The sequence below is a fragment of the Sceloporus occidentalis genome, unplaced genomic scaffold (assembly GCF_023333645.1).
Source record: "Sceloporus occidentalis isolate IW3139 unplaced genomic scaffold, rSceOcc1.0.p SCAF_84, whole genome shotgun sequence".
Classification (NCBI taxonomy): Eukaryota; Metazoa; Chordata; class Lepidosauria; order Squamata; family Phrynosomatidae; genus Sceloporus; species Sceloporus occidentalis.
Window position 1 is genome coordinate 1,270,548 of NW_028317064.1, and position 20,681 is coordinate 1,291,228.

Here is a 20,681-nt window from a genome sequence, read left to right on the forward strand (position 1 = left end):
GTCCTTTGGGTCGGTCCCGGCGCCGTGGACCTCATACTAGGTGTGTTGGAGATTGCTCCTCTCCATCTATGCGTTACGTTTTGGGTCTGAATGGCTGCTTCTTGGAACTTTAGACTTCTTAAAATTGGTCCTTAAATAAGGGCCCTTAATTGACATCATATCCCGGTGATCTGTGTCTTAAACATACGCGGCACCTTCCAATAGTGGCTGAGCTAAGACATCAAAGACATCCCCCATAAGTGGCCCATCGAGCCCAACTGGCCCCTGGGGGGCGATTACCTGTCTCCCTTTTGTAGCAGGGTCAATGGCGCCCACTGGACCTGCCACCCTAGGGACCCTACATCTCCGGCCCTACAGGGGCCAAAATTAGACCCCTGGATGCATCCTTTTACTGTTACTTTATCGTCGATTTGTATGTTACAATAAATTAGGGAATTATCCAATTTATCGCTAGTATACAAATATGGCTCACCTCAAACCAAGAACTCTGTCTGAAAAACGAATAATTTTTTCTTTAATTCTCCCAAATTGTGGGTTGAAGAGAGAGTGAAAAAAACCCCAAACCTGTATACTTTCTTCTTATTACCAAATTAGTTTAATGTTGAAAAAATCACAATAAGCGAAGTACTGAACGTTCGGTACTTTTAATACAACTTAAGGATTTTGTCTAAACAGCCCATCAATGGCTGACATCTCAACGTCAACATTTGTACCAGAAAGTTTGTACGGTTTCTTTTGTATTTTTTTCTTTCTTTAATAATAATAACGTTCAGCTGTACCTAAAAGGATTTTTTTTTCTCTGGTAATTACACTTGATAAATGTGGGAACATCAGAAGGTGTTTTAAAAGGAAAGTATAGCTAATTATGCTTATTATATATATATATTTTTTTTTATATAACACATTATTTTTCATAGAAATTACGAAAAGAAAGTACGAAAAGCTTTTTTATGCCATATTTCTGACTTTTACCATCCGCAGTGAATCATTAGCATCTCATAAGGTTACTCACACCTTAGGTGCCTGTGATGCTTATGCCATTAAAATAGATTGCAAGCTCACAAGACCAGGACCCTCTTCTCCTTCTCTACCGGTATGTTTTAACGTGTTTTAAGGTTATTGTCATTTGAAATTGACGTTAAATCTCTTCACTGTCTCCGTTTGCGACAACGCTATGGAATATGCTGGCGCTATATATATATATATATATAAAAATTTAATATAGTAAGGGGGACGCCGTTGAGCATCCTGGTGGCAGAAGCAGATGTGACGTCAGTGAGGGGCCCCAAGGGCCCCAATTACACCAATGCATACACCTTTTAGGGCTGACATTGCTCTTTATTCTTAATGCTAAATCCAGTTGCTTTGGGTACACTTCTTTTATTATTATTATAATTATTATTTTTTTATATATAGCGCTATCATATTCCGCAGCGCTGTATTGAATCTGAGCTGTGCCTAGTACTCCGAGTATCTCCAAAACCTTTTTAATGCTTGAAAATAAAAATAAATAAATAAAAAATGTAACATTTTATAATTAATTTCATATTTTTTTAACCCAAAAAAGTCTCGAAGCTACCGGGTCAACTTGTACTCTTTTTTTTTTTATTATTATTATAATTTGAAAACTTCTGACATCATCTGATTGAAAACAGCAGTAAACATACAAACCACTCATAGATTTTATTAAACAGCTAAAATATCGGCATTTTTTTAAGCCGAGGACATTACTGTTCTGATGTCATACTATATATTTTTTATTTTTGAGTTTTTTTGTGCCCCTGAAAAATAAAAATAACGGTAATTGCCGTTTCAGAGGAAGAAATTGATATATAACAGAGTATTATTGGAAAACAGTGACTCACTTCGTGTCTTTGAAATCATCCGCCAAGGATTTTTTTTTTTTAAGTATTACTTTAAATATATTACGTTAATAATGTTTCCTGCTGTGACTGCGAATTGCCAAAACAGTCCAAATCCTGCTGAGAATTAATTAAAAAAACCCGTCTGCCGGCGTATGTCAGGACAAAAGCTCCGATATTGTAAACTGAAGCATTCACAGGAATAAGTCGAGATTCCCGGAGAGATAAGTAAGGACCTGTGCCTCGCATACTATCCACAGGCGCAAATCAGGACTTCGTTGTACCGATCCGTAGAAAATTTAGTAGTGTTTTCTGAACCTTTTTGAAATATAAATTGAGGTTATGCATCAGAATAAATGCATTTAAAAAAGGAGATTTTAATCTTTATATATGTATATTTATATATATATATTTATATATATATATATATTTATCTTTATATATATACTTTATATGTCATCATCACTCCATTAGCTGCGGATTCCAGATCTGAACTGCCCTCCCTATACATTTCCCGGAGGTGAGATTATTTTTAACCCCTTAATGACAATGGGCGGTCCCTAAACCCATTGAAAACGATGCATTTTGAGCCCGTACGGGCTTTGTCATTAAGGGGTTAAGTAGTCTACTCTAATTAAATTAAACATACAATAATACATAAACTATGGTGATTTTTAATAACATTTAAGAACAGTTGCTACTTGTGTAGCTAGCATTGCCAACCAGTGTCCAAACACGCTATATCAGGGGTGTCCAACCTGCGGCCCTCCAGCTGCTGCAGGACTACATCTCCCATAATGCTCTTTCAGCGAAGGGGCTGGCTGAGGAGGATGGGAGATGTAGTCATAGCGCAGGGGTGTCCAACCTGCAGCCCACCAGCTGCTGCAGATGTTCTGTCATGCTATAGAATCCCCTCATTTGCATTTGCCCCTCCCCCAGCTATATGTACAGAATGATATACTCATAGTATTCTTACTGCCAGTAAAATCTAGCAACCCCCCCATTGTGTGGAAAGTGCGCCTATTAATCTCAATGGGACTGCTTTCCTGCTACTGATTGGCTGCTTCATGGACCATGGAGTAGATGGGGTACTGCAGCTCTGCAGCTGCAACTTCTACTAAAGGAGTGTCCCTTTAACACATCTGGCAGTGGCTTTCAAACTATGCCCCCACCAGAAGACACTGTTCTGGAGAATGTTTACGTAGAGAAAAAAATGAAAAAAGAAGGTATCAAACCACATAATACCCAGGTAGCACGTTACAAACGACCTTTGTAAATGCCGCGTGGAAACGATCCTTCTGTGTGACGTTAGCATTACACGGGGTGGAATAACAGCTTGTACTCGGAGGGGGGGGGGGGTCACACGTAGAAGCACTTAAGAAACGCGCTCAGATCAGCAATTAGCAAGGAGAGGCCGACGCGCTCCACAAAGTAACCTGATTATATGTTACGGAATCCAGACCATTCCTTTATTTCATATCGCAGCCACCCGAAGATTATATATCACTTGAAAAGTATCTATTGTACGAAAACTATTATTTTTTTTTAGTAACCGAAAAAAAGGTACGACACAAACCTTTTCAGAGCCGCCAGTTGTTGAAACATCACTTTATTTTCACACTTTGTGTTTCATTATTGTATAAAAAAAATAGCATTTCAGGTATAGCTGCATCAATCCATATAAAATACTAATATTTACTGTATATACTGTATATATATATATATATATATATATATATATATAATAAATATATCATCATTTCATGTTCTAGCTTCATTCATCTGAACTGCCCTTCCTGCACATATAGAGTTTCCTATCTGAAAGACATCGTGTCCTCTGGATAGTTCGCAATGTTCTTTTCTATTTAAATCTGATATTATATTATATTTAACAAAGGATTAAATAAACTTTATTTGGGATACATGTCCTCAAGAGAATCTGTTGTCTCTTTAGTAATCCTTATATGTCAAGGATCCACAAGTGAGCTACATATTTATTACAGTTCTATTTTTGGCTGGGATTTTTTGGCTGAAACCCTTCTATACGTCGGCATGAGTATAGTGAGATTTAGACTCTTCATGATGGCGTGGTGTGGCATGATAAAATAATTTAGTAGTAGCCGGATCACTGCCAAAAGGTGTGGATGGTGCATGGAGCAGGCAGCCTAATGTGGCAAAGAGAAAAATGACCCCTGGTAATGTGCAGGGCCATACCGAGTACCTTCCACCTGTCTAATTCCCCCTCCCCAAATAATAAAGGCAAAGCACAAATATATATTTATATCACACATTGGAAGATGAGCCTTTGTGGACTGCAACTCCCATCATCCTCAGTCAGACTGATTTTGCAAAAATATTTTTATAATACTATGTTTATTATTATTTAGTTGGCACATATATATATATATATATATATATATATATATATATATATATACTGTATTGGCTCGGATATAGGCCGCCCCCCTATATAGGTCGCACCCTAAAAGTTTGGTGCTTTTTTAAAGAAAAAGTTTTTTTCTTTAAAAAACCACCAAAAAAACATGCTGCCACTGTCCCCCCCCCAGAGATATGCTGCCACTGTCCTCCTCCTCCTACCCCCCCGAGATATGCTGCCACTGTCCCCCCCCCCTAGATATGTTGCCACTGTCCCCCCCCCGAGATATGCTGCCACTCTGCCCCCCCGACTTACCAGAGCAGACTCCCGGGTGTCTTGCAGGGCCGGCGGGGGACATCTACGCAATACGCGTATACAACTTCCGTTGCCAGCACTCAGCGGATGTGCCGGCACCGGAAGTTGTATACGCGTATTGCGTAGATGTCCCCCGCCGGCCCCGCAAGACACCCGGGAGTCTGCTCTGGTAAGTCTTGGGGGCAGAGGTAAAACGCATCGTGCGGACGGTCACCAGCTGCGGCGATGCGGGTAAACAACCTCCGCAGCCGGTGACCGTCCGCACGATGCGCTTAGACAACCTCCCGTGCCGGCACCCATCCTCCTCCGCCCCGTGGGAAGTGCTGGCAGGGGAGGCTGTGTAAGTGTATCGGGGAGTAGGATGCGGGTCCCCTGCACCGCTGCGGGGGATCTGTATCCTAACCCTGCCCGGCGCCCGGGACTGCATGTCCCGGGCGTCGGGCGCTAGACCCCGAATATAGGCCGCACCCCCACTTTAAAGACTTAAAGTGGGGGGAAAAAGTGCGGCCTATATTCGAGACAATACGGTATATATATATATATATATATATATATATATATATATATACATATATATATATATATATATATATATACATATATATATATATATATATATACATATATATATATATATATATATATAATGGGAAACATATGGGGTTTTTTTTGGTTGGTCTATACATATATATATATATATTTATCATATGTGGAGTACACCAAAAATAAAAAAGGTAATCATGGCTAAATAAGCATATGGTTAAAAAAACCCACTCAATTCTCCAGTCCATTCATAAGAAAATCTGCAGAGAGGAAAGGGAGAAACAGCTGCAATCTTAAAATAATAAAAAACTAGAAGTTCTGAACTGAGATGCAACCTAATTATGTATAATTTGGGAGCTTTATAGAGAAATCTCGAAACCAAGATTTTTAATGTTCTTTTATTTTTATCGTTCCTCCCAAAATGGCCAAAAAGGGAGATGTTCTTTGTTTTAGAGGGTGCCCGTAGAAAAGAGGGACATCAGGGGAGGAAAAAGGGGACATAAAGATTTGGGTCCAACAACCGGTCCATCTTTATCTCCGGCGTTCAACACCGTAAGATCTTACAGCTCTATTGCTGTGGAATTCCCATAATGGTTGCTTAATGGTGTTTCCAGTTAAATCAGAATCATTTCTTTTGGGACTTAAGGCAGGTTTTCATGACAAATTTCCCAAAGTCAAAAACGAAGAAGAAATGAACTGATTTGCGCATTTTTGTAATTTATTTTTTGGTAGAGATCCCAGCCTTTATTGTTCCTTTATTTAAACTTGATATCTGGGGGGGGGGGGGGATACATTTATATTATTTATTATATATTTCATTTGATATTTATACAGGACATATCCAAAGAAAAAAAAACAGAATTCCAGCAGGGCAAGGACTCCGTCTGATGACCGCGATGTTGGGTCACTTAAAATAATCCTTTTTTTCCGGGATTAAGACCCATAGACGATGCCCTGGACACCTCTGCATTAATCTTTTTTTTTTTTTTTTTACAGATTGTCGGAGAAATGATGCTTCACGAATTTTTTTGATTGTTTCCTGAAAGTTACATTGTAATTCTGAAAAGTATCTATGCTCCGATGTCTAGAACTGCATACTAACCCATTAAACGCCGGCTCGCAGCCAGTGATCAGCTCCCTGACCCTTCGCTGCTCACCAGTGTGTTTCACAAAATCACCGGACGACAAGAAAGGGTGTAAATGTCTGTTCTGATCCGATCACCGGAAATACTTTGGAATATTCGTAGTAATTTGAACAGTAGTCACTGACACACGGAATAACTAAACACAGGGGCCGGATCTCATCATCTCCTGACATGAATGGATGTTTTCTTAAAATGAGAATAAGGCATGTTAAAGTACTTTAACCTCTATTTAGCTTTAGGAGAAGCTGCAGCTCCAGTGGCAGATTGGGTGCTGCCAGCGGCTGGATATGCCCAGCCACATGCCAATGAAACGCAGTGTAAGGCCGCGCATATTAAGCCATTGGCTGTACAAATGTCATTAGCATACCTGGGAACTTCTCGGCTCTGCACGACGACAATGGTGGGCGGTCCCGCTGACATCGGTGGGCGGTCCCGCTGACATCGGTGGGCGGTCCCGCTGACGTCGGGGGAGTTCCGACTGACGTCGACAGCGTTCCGGCTGACGGCGTTAAACACCCCCATTTAATGGAAAAAACGGGCGGGGAGCGGGGTGTGTTAAGACCCCACTCCCGCGACCCGGAGGATTCGGGTCTTGACCTGGAGAACCGGAGGAGCAGCGCTCACCCGGCAATCTTCAGGTCAAACCCGGAGAGTTCCCAGGTATGGTCATTAGGGGGCCTCAGGCCTTAAAGCACCAGGGCCACCCAGGCCCGGATCACCACCCGCACAGTGAATGAAAGAGGAAGCCCACAGTAATTATTATTTTACAGAATACTCTGGTTTGGGGTAAAATGCAGCCTCTCACGTGAAGATTCTAGTCCGTAAATCAGATACCAAGATAAACAAACAGAGATCCTGCCTTCTGTTCTAAACCGAATCCGGACGTTAATATCAAAGCGAAATCTCTGAACAGCTCATAAAATGAAAGCGAAAGTTTTTGTGTAAGTTTGCCGGCGGGCTGTTCCTTCCCTGCCGGGTGAAATAGTTTGTTTACTTCCCACAGACAGAAAATAAACATTTCAGCGGCAAGTAAACAACAAGGGGATTAGCAGGAACTGGCGGAAGAATTAGTTTAACCCCATGAGTGCTGCAAACGCACCCCTTATATTTTAACGCACATTAAAACGTTGACGGCTGGCAGTTGGGTCACTGGAGGGCAAGAAAGGATGGCCGAGGCTTGGATACGGGGTAGATGAGGGGTCGGCAAGGGGCGATTTTTACTCTGGGGTGTTGTGATTTAAAGAGTGTGTTTAACCTGCAATACCACATAAAACCACCAGGTTGTCCAGGGTAACGAACAAAGACTTGAAGCATCATTCACATTTAGTGCAGGTCCTTTATGTGCTCACTCTATATTTATTTTTTTGCCCCAATTGCTGTGCTTTCTTTCTCCCTATTACTTTGCCAAGTGGCCGATTTGTCCCATGAGCTGACGGTTATCGGTTGCAACGTATCAGGTTAATATAATCCGTGTTTCTTTTAAAAAAAAGAGAGCATATAACCATTTCTGTCCCATAGTGTCCACAGAAAATGATAAAAATCGAGCATAATGCCCAAAATTAAGTTTATTTTAACAAAGACCTCTCCAAAAATCTCTTTAGTGCTGGGCTTTTTTACTATTAGCCACTTAAATTAACATGAAAAAAACTACATTATTAAATCAAATATTGATTCTAGTCTGAAAGGACCTTTAGGCTGTAAGCCGGTGAGCCGGGCCATCTCTACCTGACGTATCGGCTCTTCTTAGTCTGTCAGACCCTTTCGATGTAGGGACTGTAAGAAGCGCTGCGGGAATTGTTGGAGCTATATAAATAAAAGATAATAATAATATTAATAAGAAAAATAATAATGTTAGAATCCTTGTTGTTTTCTGACCACTTCAATATTATTGGTAATATTATTATTATTATTATGATCCTTTATTTATATAGCGCCAACAGTTTACGCAGCGCTTAATACAATACATAAATTCAAGGGATATGACAAGACAAGAATTGACAGACTAAGACAAACCGATACATTTGGTGGAGAGAGCCCTGCTCGCAAGCGTAATATCGCTTATATATATAATATAAGTCCTCAGAAATTACTTATTATTATTTATTATTATTATTATTATTATATATTTTATTTATATAGCTCCAACAATTTCGGTTCTTACAGTCCCTACATTCAAAGGGTCTAACGAGCCGATACGTTAGGAAAAAGGGAGCCTTCTTTGCGACCTTCTGTCTGAAGGTCATGACCTCTAAATCAGTTTTTGAAGTATATTTTGGAAATATCTTAATATTTTGTTTAAATATCATTAAAGCTACTTATTTATTAGAGCAGCCAATTAACTTTCTAAATATTATATTAGCGATATTTACTGTGTGAAAAATGACAAATTCCATTTACGGTCTAAATATATATTTTAAAGAAATAAACAACGTGCCTGATTTAATTTGAAGATTCTTTTAGGCTCATTAACCTTCAAAGCGCTGCATCGTATTGAGTTTATAGAACAAACGATTACTTATTTTATATCAAATAATATCAAAATTTTTTGTATGACAAATTAAATTAAATAATTTTTTTCCCCATCATCCTTGAAATGCATTTGACATTTGTGCGGGGAACGCTTTAAATACAATTATTCTTATCAGCTGAGTAGCAGCAGAACCTCCTGTAAATAAACCAAAACAGGTATGTATATGCAGTGGTGGGATTCAATTTATTTTAGTAACCACTTCCGAGATTTCGTACTAAAAAATAAAAACCTCACACACACTCAGGCAGTCTCTCTCACACACACAGAGACTCAGGCAGTCTCTCTCACACACACACACAGACTCAGGCAGTCTCTCTCTCACACACACACAGACTCAGGCAGTCTCTCACACACACACAGAGACTCAGGCAGTCTCACACACACAGAGACTCAGGCAGTCTCTCTCTCACACACACACAGACTCAGGCAGTCTCTCACACACACAGAGACTCAGACAGTCTCTCACACACACAGAGACTCAGGCAGTCTCTCTCTCACACACAGAGACTCAGGCAGTCTCTCTCTCACACACAGAGACTCAGGCTGTCTCTCTCACACACACACAGACTCAGCAGTCTCTCACACACACACAGATACACAGGCAGTCTCTCTCTCACACACAGAGACACAGGCAGTCTCTCTCTCACACACACACAGACTCAGGCAGTCTCTCACACACACACAGAGACTCAGGCAGTCTCACACACACAGAGACTCAGGCAGTCTCTCTCTCTCACACACACAGACTCAGGCAGTCTCTCACACACACAGAGACTCAGGCAGTCTCTCTCTCACACACACAGACTCAGGCAGTCTCTCTCACACACACACAGACTCCATTTACGGTCTAAATATATATTTTAAAGAAATAAACAACGTGCCTGATTTAATTTGAAGATTCTTTTAGGCTCATTAACCTTCAAAGCGCTGCATCGTATTGAGTTTATAGAACAAACGATTACTTATTTTATATCAAATAATATCAAAATTTTTTGTATGACAAATTAAATTAAATAATTTTTTTCCCCATCATCCTTGAAATGCATTTGACATTTGTGCGGGGAACGCTTTAAATACAATTATTCTTATCAGCTGAGTAGCAGCAGAACCTCCTGTAAATAAACCAAAACAGGTATGTATATGCAGTGGTGGGATTCAATTTATTTTAGTAACCACTTCCGAGATTTCGTACTAAAAAATAAAAACCTCACACACACTCAGGCAGTCTCTCTCACACACACAGAGACTCAGGCAGTCTCTCTCACACACACACACAGACTCAGGCAGTCTCTCTCTCACACACACACAGACTCAGGCAGTCTCTCACACACACACAGAGACTCAGGCAGTCTCACACACACAGAGACTCAGGCAGTCTCTCTCTCACACACACACAGACTCAGGCAGTCTCTCACACACACAGAGACTCAGACAGTCTCTCACACACACAGAGACTCAGGCAGTCTCTCTCTCACACACAGAGACTCAGGCAGTCTCTCTCTCACACACAGAGACTCAGGCTGTCTCTCTCACACACACACAGACTCAGCAGTCTCTCACACACACACAGATACACAGGCAGTCTCTCTCTCACACACAGAGACACAGGCAGTCTCTCTCTCACACACACACAGACTCAGGCAGTCTCTCACACACACACAGAGACTCAGGCAGTCTCACACACACAGAGACTCAGGCAGTCTCTCTCTCTCACACACACAGACTCAGGCAGTCTCTCACACACACAGAGACTCAGGCAGTCTCTCTCTCACACACACAGACTCAGGCAGTCTCTCTCACACACACACAGACTCAGGCAGTCTCTCACACACACACAGAGACTCAGGCAGTCTCACACACACAGAGACTCAGGCAGTCTCTCTCTCACACACACACAGACTCAGGCAGTCTCTCACACACACAGAGACTCAGACAGTCTCTCACACACACAGAGACTCAGGCAGTCTCTCTCTCACACACAGAGACTCAGGCAGTCTCTCTCTCACACACAGAGACTCAGGCTGTCTCTCTCACACACACAGAGACTCAGCAGTCTCTCACACACACACAGATACACAGGCAGTCTCTCTCTCACACACAGAGACACAGGCAGTCTCTCTCTCACACACACACAGACTCAGGCAGTCTCTCACACACACACAGAGACTCAGGCAGTCTCACACACACAGAGACTCAGGCAGTCTCTCTCTCACACACACACAGACTCAGGCAGTCTCTCACACACACAGAGACTCAGACAGTCTCTCACACACACAGAGACTCAGGCAGTCTCTCTCTCACACACAGAGACTCAGGCAGTCTCTCTCTCACACACAGAGACTCAGGCTGTCTCTCTCACACACACAGAGACTCAGCAGTCTCTCACACACACACAGATACACAGGCAGTCTCTCTCTCACACACACACACACACACAGATTCAGGCAGTCTCTCACACACACAGAGACTCAGACAGTCTCTCACACACACAGAGACTCAGGCAGTCTCTCTCACACACACAGAGACTCAGGCAGTCTCTCTCACACACACACACACACAGATTCAGGCAGTCTCTCACACACACAGAGACTCAGACAGTCTCTCACACACACAGAGACTCAGGCAGTCTCTCTCTCACACACAGAGACTCAGGCTGTCTCTCTCACACACACAGAGACTCAGGCAGTCTCTCTCTCACACACAGAGACACAGGCAGTCTCTCTCTCACACACAGAGACACAGGCAGTCTCTCTCACACAGAGACTCAGACAGTCACACATAAATAAGTAAAATCTACTGTAAAAAATGCACTTTGAACAATTTCAAGCTGTTTCAAGCTGTTTAGCAAATATATATATATACAGCATTTAGGCTGTGTGTGTCTCTCATGCATACACAGCTTAAACACAATACTCCCTGCGCACAGCGTAATGCATTATTTTGCAGTACTTCTATGCTGGGACAGACTCCGAATTTAAAGGGAAAAAAAACAGGACTGTTGTCAACTATGTGACACTTAATGGCCGGAGGACACCAAATGACGCAAGTCTGGCCCTGCATCAAAACGCCACAAGTTGGCCAACGTGGAAGCTGCGAAACACAGACCTCCATTGATTTTACAGCTTCCGGGGCCAGTTAGAGGGGGGGATCACATGATCTCAACTGGCCAATGAGCCCAAGCTCGGTGGAAAAATACCCCCCCCCCAAAAAAAAATATATTTTTTTTCTCTTGTAATGTAAACCATAAGCATTTTTACACAAGATGTAGAAATAAAAAAAAACTACAAAAAAATGTTTTTTTTCCTCATTCAGATGTAAAGAACTCGCTTCTTTTTATAATCTTTCCTATAAAGCGTTCTTTCAACAGCACTGAAGTTCAGTTTTCTTCGTTGACAGTAACGATCGTTAATAAGAAACACCTGTTACATTGTTTCTGCTCGAAGGCCCTCCGCGTTCTAATGTAATTAACTAGCTGTTGAAAGAACGCTTTATAGGAAAGATTATAAAAACCTTTGGCGAACCTTTTAAAAAGCAGCTTTTCACTGCGTGTTTGGTGTATTTCTGCGTGTTTTTGGTGTATTCCTGCGTGTTTGGTGTATTCCTGCGTGTTTGGTGTATTCCTGCGTGTTTTTGGTGTATTCCTGCGTGTTTGGTGTATTCCTGCGTGTTTGGTGTATTCCTGCGTGTTTTTGGTGTATTCCTGCATGTTTGGTGTATTCCTGTGTGTTTTTGGTGTATTCCTGCGTGTTTGGTGTATTCCTGTGTGTTTTTGGTGTATTCCTGCGTGTTTGGTGTATTCCTGCGTGTTTTTGCTCTATTCCTGTGCGTTTGGTGTATTCCTGTGTGTTTTTGGTGTATTCCTGCGTGTTTTTGGTGTATTCCTGCGTGTTTGGTGTATTCCTGCGAGTTTTTGGTGTATTCCTGCGTGTTTTTGGTGTATTCCTGCGAGTTTTTGGTGTATTCCTGCGTGTTTTTGGTGTATTCCTGCGTGTTTGGTGTATTCCTGCGAGTTTTTGGTGTATTCCTGCGTGTTTGGTGTATTCCTGCGAGTTTTTGGTGTATTCCTGCGTGTTTGGTGTATTCCTGTGTGTTTTTGGTGTATTCCTGCGTGTTTGGTGTATTCCTGTGTGTTTTTGGTGTATTCCTGCGTGTTTGGTGTATTCCTGCGTGTTTTTGCTCTATTCCTGTGCGTTTGGTGTATTCCTGCGTGTTTGGTGTATTCCTGCGTGTTTGGTGTATTCCTGCGAGTTTTTGGTGTATTCCTGCGTGTTTGGTGTATTCCTGTGTGTTTTTGGTGTATTCCTGCGTGTTTGGTGTATTCCTGTGTGTTTTTGGTGTATTCCTGCGTGTTTGGTGTATTCCTGCGTGTTTTTGCTCTATTCCTGTGCGTTTGGTGTATTCCTGCGTGTTTGGTGTATTCCTGCGAGTTTTTGGTGTATTCCTGCGTGTTTGGTGTATTCCCGCGTGGCGTCTGTTCTGTGATGCTGAGAGATACGATACACATTTTGTAATTCCGAGTCTGAAATGTGAATTTGCCGTTTTATGCAACTTTTCTTGGTTTAATAAGCTATTTTAGTATTGACTTTTGTTGGATTAGACGAGGAGATTATGTCTTTGATTAATGTTTAGACCACAGGGTGCCATCGATCTGTAACGATATAAACACTGGAATGTCATTATGTTACTTGGAGTTAGAATATGGGATAATAATAATGATTGTATCCCGCAGACATCTGATTTGTTCTTATTAAGAGAAACCAGAACATTTTTGGATACTTCTAAGAAAATAGGCTACAAATATAGCAGGGGTCTCCTACCTGCCCCCAGCCGCTATGGCGGCACTCGCTAGCATCTCACGCTCCAGTGACATGTATTGTCCTCTGCTGGCGGGGGGGGGGGGTTCTTCTGTCCTCTTAAATCCTTCTGATTGGCGGTTCAGCGTTGATCCTACTACAGGAAGGAAGAGACTGACTGTGACGGAGTGGAGCTTCATCTTCTGACCCTATATAACCTATGAGCTCATTTTAGTTATTATGTATTATGTCGTCTTGGTCCTGACATTAATGACCCTTACGCTTGCCTGCTACTTAGCTGACCTCGCTTGACCCTTTTTGAACTCCCGGCTTCTGACCTCGGCTTGACTTTGGGCCCGAAAACCTTGGCCTGTTTGACCTTGATGAACCTGAGCTGTCTGCCTTGACTGTCCGACTACATGCGCGCTCTACCCTCCGGCTGTTACTGCTTTTGGTCTTCCTGGCCCTCGTGGCCTTACGCCTGCTCCTCAATGTACTTCCTTACTCTGAGGGATCAATTCAGTCCCATCACATGCTGCTGGATATGTGTATCTATTGGTGCAGGGCTGCTGTGCTGTACTGGTGGTCCTGCTGTGCTGTGCTGGTGGTCCTGCAGTGCAAAATCGAGTCTGGACCTCTTCTTGAACCTTGAGATGGTGCTACTTTTAGGTGAAAGGTGCGGAAGGTGTCAGGGACCTCTCCCTTTAGGGGAACCCCACAAAAATGAACGTGGCAAATGAAAATGTCATCCTGCCATGCACGAGTCCATCATACATTATTGGCTTATGACCAGTGGGAGAATTCTTAAAGGGGGGGACATATATGAGGTGTGGACACTCGGGACTGGATAAGATGGCGGGTTAAAGCAGGAGGCTGATTACAAAGAAGAGTAATAGCGAAATAATATATAAAAATGGTTGCAAAATAAGATGTTCTATCATAGTGAAGTTATAAGACCTTCTCTGTATTCTCCTGAAGTTCTCTGGACTCACAGGCTTAACGCATGAACCGGTCAGAAAATGATTCCGATTACATTAAAAGAATATGGTGATTGCAGCCGATACCCAGCAAAATTACAGAGACGGCGGGGCCACAGGTTTGCCCTGCGGGGACCTTCCATAAAGGGTCCTTCTGAACAAGACGCCGTGATAAAAGAGGCACGAGACTGATGATCTATTCAAGACCGAACTGATTGTCTGATCAGCTATAGATTGAGGGGAATGCCGTCCCGTATATCTTTTATCTATTCCATGCATGCCACAGGTGATTCTCACAGCACGTGCATCGTGCGCGATGATTGCCAAGATGATAATGATCCCAGACCCGGGGACATAAAGCGCCAGGAATTTCACTTGCAAATATATACCGTGCTTTTAGTGCATCATTACAATCATTTTAAGGCTTTCCTACTCGGATACGATATGCGGGGAAAAGAAGCTGCACAGATGAACCAAGCTACAACAGTCATTTACAACATTAACCCTGTCTGTTCTGTATTTCTGATCCATTTCATGTTATTTTTAATGGACAAAATGTCCTTTTCCTTTAAAAACAAGGGGATTTCAAAGTGACCCCAAACTTTTGAACGGTAGTGTGTGTATATGTGTGTGTATATGTGTGTATATGTATTATTTACACAATGTTAACAAATTAAAATGCTCATTGGGGTTTATTTTATCTTCCAATCAGTGTTAGGGTGGAGATGTTCAGAATTCTAAAGTGACCTTCTAAAACGACGCCCCCCCTTCCATATAAGGACATTTTTTATTTAGCTTTACTGTTTCTTTAAATTCCATCCCCCGCTTTCCTTCTTATGCTAATGTCACTGTTTATGGAGCATGTGAACCAGATATTTATCTTCCGATATTTAAATGCATGATGGAAATGAGCTTGGAGGAGAGGAGTATTACGGTATTATTATTTATTGTTTTATACAGCGCCAGCATATTCGGCGGCGCTGTACAATAGGAGGATAGGTACATCTGTCTGTATTAGAAATAAAAAACTGAAAACAGATAATGAATTTGGTATTTAAAGTCAAAAGCACTGAATACCAGAGAGAGAATTCCGGATGGGATTTGCTCAGAAAAAAGAATATATAAGAAACAAACTTTCAGATAGCGGAATATAATTGTAGGTAGCCCCCTTTTGATATTCGGGGTACAGTTTATGCTGTACCCCAAATATATTCCTCTGCGCCATGCAAGGGGGCCACATGGCTGCCCCCCCTCCCCCGGACAGACGATGACAGCCATTCCCTGCGAAACCTAATGCTAAGTGAATAAGCCATAGTGATAAAATCCATCCAATTGTTTTTTTTTCCCCCGTTGTAAAATTATTACCGGGTTATTTTTATTACTTTCAAAACTTTTTTTTTTAATCTCGTCATACGAGGGATTTGCTGAGAAAAAGTATAATGAATTAATACATGAATATTATTATTATTTCGTCTTTGCAACCATCAGCTATACTAATTAACGATATGGAAAAAATGCTGAATGCTTTTATATCTGATGTAATTAAAAATGCATTTGCAAAAAAAAGTGCAATATTCCAGCTAACTTTAGACTGAAACTATATAGTAATTTGTAGGGTATTAATAAAATCAGCAGGAACATTCCTTTAGTTGCTATGGTAATAAGTCCACTTTTAAAACTTTGCCAGTTGGGGAAATCAATAATTACACATTTTTTTCAGGTTTAAGCCATTTTATTATAAAACCGTCCAAAAGCTTCTTGCACCACATATTTCATTAATTACGTACTGGAATTTAATGAATTTAATTAAAAAAAAAAAATAAATGTGACAATGCCTGTGGATTTATGGGGATTTTGCTAGAAAATTTACTTATTTTTTTATATTTTTTAACATCCGTTTAGAAAACTGATTTTAAAAAAAGCATCGTGATCTAGGCTGCATTGCTCAAAATAAATCGATATTTTATATAAATGGCTCCGGTATATCTATATCTCAAACTATAATTCTATTTATTTTATTTTTTTCATAAATATATTAAATAATAATATTAATTGTCTCCCTTTAGATTAGAAAATCCACAAAATAAAAAACAAATATTAAAAGAAAGAGTGTTTAATCAATTTTTCCCGTGTGTGCTTTGTGCAAAATAATAGAAAACTGCCAGATTGGGGAAATCAATGAAATATGTATTTTTAGAAGGGGCTTTTGTTTGATAAAAAAAAAATCCCGCTGGAGATTGTTCTGATTTTCTAATGATACAGACGTAAGAGATCAGATCTATACGGTGTAAATGGCTGGGTAGATAGCTTAAAGAATTCTGTATTGATTTATATAAGGAACAATAAACCTCAGGTTGCGTAACTATCTCAATAAACCTTTTGATTGGAAAATCCAGAATTTAAATAGTATTAAAAAGTATATATTATTTTTTAAAAATGGATAAATATTGCATCTCTAGCTGCTGGAATATAACTCCTTTTGCACACAAGCGACAGAGGGTCTAAATTATGATAATATCTTATTTATTTTAAATTCTGGTACATTTCAGATAATTGTGTTAACCCTCTGCATGGGTGGGCTGGTGATCACATGGCCCCCTGGCACTTTAGGACCAGCGGCCACCTGATGTAGACAGCCGCATGGTTGGTGTTTATGCTCCCGCAGAGTGCCGGCTGGACACACGTCAGCAGATTGGGTGAGTATAGGGCGCCGATGGCCATCGGCCCACCGGACACTTGCCCATGTGACCCTCTGCATCACATAAACGCCTATGGAATATTGGCAAATGGTTGTTCATTAAAGATATATAAATGTTCTTTTTGAATGCAAAAATGATACTTTAATGCATTTAATATTTTGTAAATACCGTCGGAAATTCACCTGAAAATCATGTTTAAAAATTTTAAAAACTCAAGTATTCCCGCAGACAATGGGTTCTATAAGATATGTGAGCCCTGGAAAACACCTACTTGGCAGGCCGGTTACATGAAGAAGTACGTTGACTGTGACTTGGTCTTCAGGTGGAAAATAAGAGGACATCATGAGAACCAACTTGGTCAACCTGAGTTCCTCCTTATTCTGGTGGTAGATTTATCGATGAACCCAGGTATATTTAGCGAAGAACAGAGGTGCTAATTCTCTGTATTTAGGTCACTAGGTTAACCTGTCAGATACATCAAGGCCAGACTCATCAAAGTCTACTGAATTTTGCTTGACAAAAAAAAGCAAATACCTTGAACAAAAAAGTCAAACGCCTCTAATCACGTGGACAAGGTCCTTGTAATCCACCAGAGCCAGCTAAGACCTACTTGTTCCGAACAAACATTATCTGTTCCTGGAAACACTTCGCCGACAAGAATAATGACTCTTGGCTTCGTGACCTGTAAACATACTTCCAGAGATTGATAAGTTATTACAGAAAACATAAAGTTTAAATTTATGAAGATATACCAAGTAAGGGAGTTAAAAGATTGAAGGAGTTTCTACGCTCTCCAGCTTTCACGCTCCACTTTCCCACTAAATGTCCACCAAACTTTTCTGTACAAATATTTTGGGTAGATATTTAAAGCGGAAATGATACCTTATGTTCCAAAGTATGGCTCAGAATTCCTAATAAGTTATTGTCAAAAAAATTAAAAACTATTTTGGGAAGAGGTGGACTATTAGGAACTCTCTTCTCTCTAGTGTCCACTGTCCAGGCAATTGGCCCCTGGGCTGGTATGATTTAAAGAATTTAGGCTACTACCTGAAGCTTTTTCTGAGTGTTTTATAGCAATTCTAGAGTAGACACCAGGATGTCTAGACTAACAAGAGCTGTAGGTGGCGATTCCTTGGTGGTTGAATCATTTTTTTGGGTTTTCTATACATTGTGTGTGTCTCATGTTCTGTGCAAGGTGTCGTTTGGGCTCCTTTATTATGGAGCCACTTGGTTTGATGTGCCCCCCCCCCGGTATAAATGTTGTTAGCCCACCTTATGGCTAAGGTTTCCCCATAAGATACTGTAGATAGATGTTAAATAGAAGCTAAACGACCAACACACATTTACCCACCCAGACCCCTCTAGGTCTCTATAAAACCCCCCAAATTAACTTTTCTTTGTTGGCGGAGTATAAAAATTATATATATATATTATGTATACATGTTGCATGTGTATAAGATGACATAGGATAAGTATTTAACCCAAATGAATTCTTCTGATCACAAACATACGTTTTCTTTTTTATTTTCAGATATTTTTTTTTTTTTTTAATCACATAAAAATTTGGGACATTTACCACCGTAAATTCAACGTCATCGAAACTCTTTTAACCTTCTGATTCTTCACTTATTACACAAATACCAAATATTTCACATATATCACATTTTCTCTTCTGCACGGTATACCACGATGAAAACAAACCCCCCTCCCCAAAAAAAAACTGCAAGTAAAATCATAACTCTTCTAAATAATTACACCTATATATCGGTTTCTCTGAGCCCACAGCAGTCTGTAAGGTCGTACATTTGATATTCAAGTTCTGTCAAGTCATTGGAAACAGCCATGGAAATGGATTCGACTTCACTCTTGTAGGCAGCTGTAACGTTGCTCTTACTCGAGCCATTCCTGATTTTGTTTGAAAGATTGTTCATTTTTTCTTTTAGTTGAGTAGACGATCTTTGAAAAGGAGAAATGATTTTCCACCCTTTGAAATCCATGGCCTTCCTCTTGGCGTTGACTCCTCGGTTCCCAGGGTTAAATATGAACGAGGAGTTCATGGAGGAGAAATTCGTATGGCGTTCTCCGTCGGTTCCCTTTCCAGAACTAGTCATAGATGTTCTCCACTGGTGGTCATAAACCCTCCAAAGCGGTCTTCGTCTTCTCCGGCACTGACATCTCAACAGCCTGATGAACGCTCTTTTGAATTCCTTGCTGGAACATGGGTATATAATAGGATTGACGCAGCTGTTAAAGTATCCCAGCCAAAAGATCACCTTGAAGACCGACTCTGATGGTTTCAGGGATGGAAAGAAGGACCCTGAATAAAGAAAAAAAAAAGAAAAAAAATAATTTTTGAAAACTTAACTAAATTTCAAAAACTAAAAACAACTAAAAGTATTTTTTTAGGAAACTATTTCTTAAATAAAAAATGTAAAACGATCAATACAGAAGTCCTACTTGGTCAAACCCATTCCTCCTCTATAAAAAATAAATACCCTCCATATTAGAAAGGGAGGTGTCAATGTCACATAATTTCTCCTGGATAAATTTATTTATTAAAAATTAATTTCAACTTTTTTAAAGTTTTTGCTTGCCGATCAGATAAATTGTTTTAGAGATATTCAGTTGAAAAGCCCATCTAATGGAGGCTGAGATCTTTGCCTGAATATCTCCAATTATCACAATGTCTACTAGAACCAGTCGTCTATATTCAGGAACATAAAAATAGGGCAGAGATGCTATAAGCGAATTAAATAAAAAAATAAAAATAAAAAAAAAATTATCACGCAGCTCTCATGTTATATACACATCCTTATGTATTTATTACACAGGGTTAATTAGTGTATCGAACTATAATATATAATTTAGTAAGAGAGACCTATCCATTCTAAGTTTTGAATGCTGAATTACTTTATTTTCAACCATGGAAGGCATAATAAAAATGCTTTATAATAAATTAAGATTTGGTTCCTTATATTTTTGGTCCTAATATTATCTGCAATATTACTAACTAAACATAAAAAATAAATAAATGTAATTAAAAGCATTAGTATATACCGAATCACATGGGTCATTCCTATGATGTAAGAGTATGTTTGATGACAAAGCACTAACCAACTACCGGTAATATATATTTACGGAATATGTTCAGATCATCTGCAATGCAATGTAGAACTTCACCAATCAGTATAAAATGTATGGTAAGGTTTAGGTTTAGGATATTCCAGACTTAATCAGGACAATAGTAATCACAGTATTCGGTGCTTTTTTGACAACACACGCAAAACTTTCCAATCCCCATATGTAGATATTAACACAATATTTCAAGAGACCTCAAAGGTCACTTGTTGGGATGTATGGGATCCATATCTCACCAACCCCTTCATTAATTCTACACACTCCTGCGCCTACTCACCCTTACCCCAATGTAGTACGATGTT

General features: G+C 40.3%; 1 protein-coding gene across 1 annotated transcript in view; it reads right to left on the minus strand.

Moving 5' to 3' along the window:
• Positions 1-18,998: 18,998 nt before the first annotated feature.
• The window catches only part of LOC149285096 (alpha-1D adrenergic receptor-like), a 74,604-nt gene continuing 72,921 nt past the window's right edge, over positions 18,999-20,681 (minus strand). The window contains exon 2 of the mRNA XM_089495775.1: positions 18,999-19,558. Coding sequence (XP_089351901.1) covers positions 18,999-19,558 — 560 coding nt within the window. The remainder of the gene's footprint in view (positions 19,559-20,681) is intronic.